Source organism: Frankliniella occidentalis, unplaced genomic scaffold, assembly GCF_000697945.3.
Source record: "Frankliniella occidentalis isolate FOCC.00 unplaced genomic scaffold, Focc_3.1 Scaffold37, whole genome shotgun sequence".
NCBI classification, from domain to species: domain Eukaryota; kingdom Metazoa; phylum Arthropoda; class Insecta; order Thysanoptera; family Thripidae; genus Frankliniella; species Frankliniella occidentalis.
In genome coordinates this window covers 663,252-669,106 of record NW_026267167.1, presented here as the reverse complement: position 1 = coordinate 669,106, position 5,855 = coordinate 663,252, and the positions used below count along the sequence as shown (strand labels likewise).

Here is a 5,855-nt window from a genome sequence, read left to right as displayed (position 1 = left end):
GTTATGGCGGTGTCGCAAAGCTGTCTGATTTCGTCTCCCTGAAATATGGAGCAGCAGCAGCGGCAGCCGCGGCACTTCAAAAGCGTCCATACCGCAGACTGACGGCGCAGAGAGCCTCCCCTCCCCGGTCCAGCAAGCCCCATCTGGGGCCCTCTTGGGACCTCTCTCTCCCTCCCCCCCTCTCTCTCTCTCTCTCTCTCTCTCTGTGCACCCGCGGGGGTGCGAGCCGCGGTATCTGATGCGCCGGCCCATTGCCGGCCACGCTCCCCCACTTGAGCGGCGAGATGCCTATCGCGGACGCCGTCCGGGACTCCAACACACGGGGAGGGTGGCGACAGAGCAGCAGGTGGCGCGGTATGACACCTCGGCGACACGTGTCGCACGTATAAGGATCTTAACATCAATTTTTTTCTGGATACTTTGGAGAATGCCGATTCGACTTTCTATAAACAGGGGGAGAATTGAAATATTTCTAGAGAAAAGTTAAACTGCAAGGGGTACACTTAAATTCCTATAAAGCAGTGCTTTGCAGAACTGTATTTAGTACTTATAGATCCTTTGCAATTGCAAAATGATGATTTGCAATTACAAAAGTAATGCTTTGCAATCGCGAAGCAATGAAGCACGCTCCAAAGCATGGCTTTGCAACTGCAAAGTGTCACTTTGCAATTGCAAAGCGTCACTTTGCAATTGCAAAGCGTCACTTTGCAATTGCAAAGCGTCACTTTGCAATTGCAAAGCGTCACTTTGCAATTGCAAAGCATCTCTTTGTAATTAAAAAGCATCACTTTCTAATTATAAAGTATAAACGTCGTACTCGCAAAGGATCTAAATACGTCGCACTTTCTGCAAAGCATTGCTTTGCAGGAATATAACAGTGTAAGTTCGAACTGGGTACGGTAGTCTATGCGCGACACAATGTTGTGCCGCTCGTCGTCACGTGTCGTCACGTCACCGTTACGCATTTTCAGGGCAGTTAGTCGCCTAACCGAACCTGACTGTCGTCAGGCGTGCCAAACGGGCCGCCGCCGCGAGTTGGCGCGCCTGCGATTCATCTGCGGGCGCCACACAAACTCTTGGCATTACAGCCCGTTTAAATATCCGCGCGCTTATTTTATCGTCGTTGTGCCCGGTTGCCCCGCAGTACGTTGTGCCCAGTTTAATATCATATTTAATATCGACGTGGAAACTATGTCGAGACTATATATATATATATACCCCTCCCCCCAACTCCATCCCTCTCCCCCTCCGTCTACTTCTTCCTCCCGAATCTGTTTGATTTCGTTTTTCCGGTACGTCCGCCGCCGCGTTGGCGTTCCGGTCGGCGACAATTAAACAACGGGTGGCCTTTCTCTGTTTGCCGCCTCATCCTACTATTTTCGCGTCGCCTCACCTCCCCCTTCTCTTGTCCCTGTTTCTCTCCTCCTCTTTTCGCCTCGCATTCAATTTCTCGCGTTTTCTTCTCTATTTCGAGCCGTCCTCTCGCGCCTAACGAGTGGCAAACTCACTCAGGCTTGGCGGCGGCGGCGGCGACGTCCTCGCCTGAAATGAGTGGAGAGTAGGAAGGCGGGGGTGTTTTAGTGGGTAGTCCTTTTATTATTATTTTTTGTTTTTCTCTGTGGAATTTTCTCTGGGTTGTTTGTTTAACTCGGGTTTCCTCACGTAAATTGTTCTGGGGCGTTAAATCGATATTTATTTTGTGTTTTTATATTGTTTTCCCCACAAAACGGAAATAGTTGCCTGTAGTTATCCTTATCCATATTCATTCATTTACAACATTAAAGATTTTCATAAATAAGCATTTTCTTTTGAAAATAATTCTTATGATATTAATTTTTTGTTTTTATCATCAACCATACAAACAAGTGAGGAGGGAGTTCGCCACCGGAGTGATGAGCGCGACTCACCGTATAGACCAAACTTGCATTCTATGGGTCCACAAAAACAACACTGTAAAATGGTTGGCGTCATTTAACGCCAAATTATTGGCGTCCTTTAAAGAACGCCAAATATTGGCGTTCTTTTCCGAAAAACGCCAAATATTGGCGTCTTTTAACGCCAAATATTGGCCTTCTTCTCCTTCGAACGCCAAATGTTGGCGTCTCTGAACGCCAACTTCTGGCGTTATCACAGAACGCCAATTCTTTGGCGTTAAAAGACGCCAACCAGTTTAGAGTGAAGCCAGCATAAAAGTGAATGTAAAGGAAGGTATCCTGGACACTTTAGACGACTCACTAGAAGTTATGACATATGGCTTAATCAGTGGCGTTGGTGTTAAGTATCCCTGGGTGGCGCATAGCTACATGACGGAAATACCTCGCGCGGGTACCGAGGTCTTCCCTCGCGGTGGGAAGACGGGGGGGGGGACTGTGTCGCGGCCGCGGTGTGACAACGGCAGCGCTGTGCGGGCTGAGGTGGTGGTGGTGGGGGGGAGGATATGCCTCACAGGCATAATTAGTTCTAATGAGTCGTTGAGCCCACCCCGCCGCCACGCGCCGCCACCCAGATGGCTCTAGCCGCCCCCAGCCCGCCCGCCCCCTGCACTGCTTGCCCCCCGGCCGCCCAGAAGGAGGAAGAAAGGGGTATCACGCACTCTTTGCGTACCCTGTTGCGTTACGGGTCCACTGCACACCGGAAACCCAAGTGTGTTAATATCGCACACTTGTAGACGTGTGAGTGTCATTCATACACATGGAGGCATCACACAAGAGTGTGAATTTCAAAACAAATAGATTTACGCGTAAAAGTGTGCAAGATTCACTCACGCGCGATTCTAGTGTCGATGTCACAATCATCACTTTACCTGTCACGAATAAGTTTTACGAATTAAGGAATTAATTTTTGTTTGCAAATCATGTTTGCAGGTACTACGAGACGGGCAGCTTTAAGGCGGGCGTGATCGGCGGCTCCAAGCCGAAGGTAGCGACGGCCCCCGTCGTGGACTCGATAGCCAACTACAAGAGAGAGAATCCGACCATGTTCGCCTGGGAGATCCGGGACAGACTGCTCGCCGAGGGCATCTGCTCGCAAGACAACGTGCCCTCCGTGTCGTCCATCAACAGGTAAGGCACAGCACACCACACCGGAACCCAATTGTGTGAATGTCGCACTCTTGTCGTACATATGGAGGCACAAGTCTGAATTTCAACGAAAGATATATTCACATATCTACTATATATATCCATCCGCGGTCAGACTTGAGATACCGTTGAGCAGCGCTGTCAACACGCTGAAGGCGTAACGAAAGAATATCACTCCCGTATGTTTTTCAGCTTAACCCAAGTTCTCTCTCTCTCTTTTACTTGAGGGCGGGGCCTGTGTGTGAGCCAGCACGCCCCGCTACGCCCCGCTACGCCTCGCCACGGCTCGCCACGCCCCGCCACGCCCCAGTGCGCAGTGCCGATTGGACGTCCGAACCCCCACCACCGCGCCCAGCGAGGGGCGCTTGGGACGGGGTGCATCGGGGGTGGGGTGAGGCGGGGCGGGGGCGTGGAGTCGGGGTGTTCTCTGTGCCACCGGTCGGTGCGGCCAGCTCCCGTCGGAAATAAATTGAACCGCAATAATTTTTGAGCGGATCAAACCCCAGGGCACGTTTAGCCACACATTTTTCATTTTTGAAAAAAAAGAACACTGTTAGAAAAACGAACGGGGAATGTCTCTGGTGCGCTCCGTAAATTTGCCATTAGGTCCGCGACCGTAATTTTCGCTTACGGGCCACTCCGCTAGCGGTCTACCGTAACTTCACACACGGTCATATTGGTCAATACATCCCTTGACTCACACTTTGAAGTACGGTCCATATCTCTACGGTCACAATTTTAGGCAGTTTTTACCGTGGAAAACGGTCAAATGTCATTTTAAAATGTGGGATGAAAGTCACTCGAAGTGCTACAGTAGTTTTCAAACTGCGCTCTTAGAAGTATAAACAATTTTCAAGATATAACCGTTGTCGGGTTTGTTCTTTTTTTTACGGTGGAGGGGATCAGGGCGACTGAGAGGAATTGAGTTGTTCCTCCCTCTCCGAATCAATCTGGGCTTGGGAGGGGGAGGAGGGGAAGGAGGAAGAGAGAGAGGGGGAGGGTGCGCGGCGAAGTGGGCCTGGACCCGAGCAGGGGCCGCGGAAGTGGGGGGCAAGGGGGGCCAAATGCCCCCCCCAAACTTCGACAGGGGGGGCGAAGCCCCCCCCGTTTTTCCACGCTAAGCGCAGATGTTCTCTAATTTGTGTTCTGAATTCTGTAACGATTGCAGTACACTTACAACTCTAAGTCATTAATAAGATATTAAAATGATGATTTTTTCGCATTAAAATCGGTGTTTCCATTCAAACTCTCAACAAAGTGCACGGTCAGCGAGGCACCATGCATTACCTTATGGTTGCCACAACTCTGAAAAGCCTTGAAAACCTGGAACACTCAGGGAAGTTAAAACCTGTCGGGGAAATCAGGGAAAACTCAGGGAAAAGAGAAAAAAAGTTTGGGAAATGTGATCTGATTGGTCCCTAAACTGCATTGTATTCGCTCTTCAGTTCAAACACACATTTTGACGTCCCAGCAGGGTGTTTTGACCCAAAATTTTTCGCGCTCGCTTCGCTCGCGGTCTTACTTTGCAGTTAGGGGTGTTTTTTTGCCCCCATATTTCACCAGGAACGTTGCTTAAAAGGGGCTGGACAACAGGGGGAATAGAAATTAAGATTTTGTGGCAACCATTTATGTATAGGCGTGTGCACCTGGTAGGTAGGCAACCCACACAACAGGACCCAAGTCGCCCCCCCCGCCGCGAAGCACTTCCGCGGCCCCTGGACCCGAGCGAAACAATGGACATGGGGATTAACTTGTTCGGACTCCGCAGTCTATAAAACTAACGCCTAGTCTAGACCGATTTTCTTACTTGTTGTACTGCTCAAAATATCGTGCACTTTTTCTGTTTTACAATGATGTTTTTGAGAAGCAACGTTTCGAGCTCTCTAGTTGCGATTGGTCGGTATCTCGAAGCTGTGCGCAACGCGAGCGCTCTCCAACTGGCAAACAAAAATAGATGATATGTAGCTAATGTATTTGCAAGTGTTTCATTTCTATGAGTAACGGCGAAGATACACGCGCGAAGTCATTTTCATATTTCAATGGGTCAGAGGGAAGCTTTCGTCGCTTGCAGTTGATAGCAGGTTCCAAGAGGCAGTTTTCGACATTCGATTAGTCCCCCTGCCCATCTGCCGGTACTAGATGTGAAACGACAGTCTCGCTCGGCTGGACAGAAGCGAGCATTTCGCTCGATTTCAGCGACCACATCATCGCAGATGGCGAGTCACTTTGCTCGACTGGTCGTGATACGTACATCAAAACAATTGCCGATTCTTTTCCCCCGTAACCCTTTCCTTTCTTTCCCTCTCTGTTTCCCTCGCATGCTCGGGTGCGTATTGCTACATTTTTTTTTATGACAACGATATAAATGCGCATGACATTATTAGGCAGTAAGGGGTTGTCGTGGACCTGTGGCGCAAATCTGTTTCGGCAAGGATATGATCGTTTTCGAGGGATTGACCGGCGCGACTGCAGCCCTCCATCCACGCTCCCCTCGCCTTATGAGGGGGGTCGTGCGGTCCAGAAAGGCGATCTCCATTATGACCTCGTGAGCGCTGCGCGCGCAGCTTAACGACCGGTGACTTGGACCCACGCCCTGAGGTAGGCATCGTACCTCGCACGGCTGCTGCCCGGTCTCCTCCCCGCGCGGCGGCGCGCCCTCAGATAGGCAACGTGCTTCGCACGGCTGCCGCCCGGTCGCCTACCTGCACGGCGGCGCGCCCTGAGATAGGCAACGTGCCTCGCACGGCTGCCGCCCGGTCGCCTACCCGCACGGCG

At 50.8% G+C, this 5,855-nt stretch overlaps 1 protein-coding gene across 1 annotated transcript; it reads left to right on the top strand.

The window, feature by feature from the left end:
- The first annotated feature begins 2,243 nt into the window (after positions 1 to 2,243).
- Positions 2,244 to 3,066, top strand: LOC127749175 (paired box protein Pax-2-like). Its single transcript, XM_052266323.1, has 2 exons — positions 2,244 to 2,278; positions 2,865 to 3,066. The coding sequence occupies exons 1-2, from the start codon at positions 2,244 to 2,246 to the stop codon at positions 3,064 to 3,066; spliced, it is 237 nt and encodes a 78-aa protein (XP_052122283.1).
- Positions 3,067 to 5,855: the final 2,789 nt, after the last annotated feature.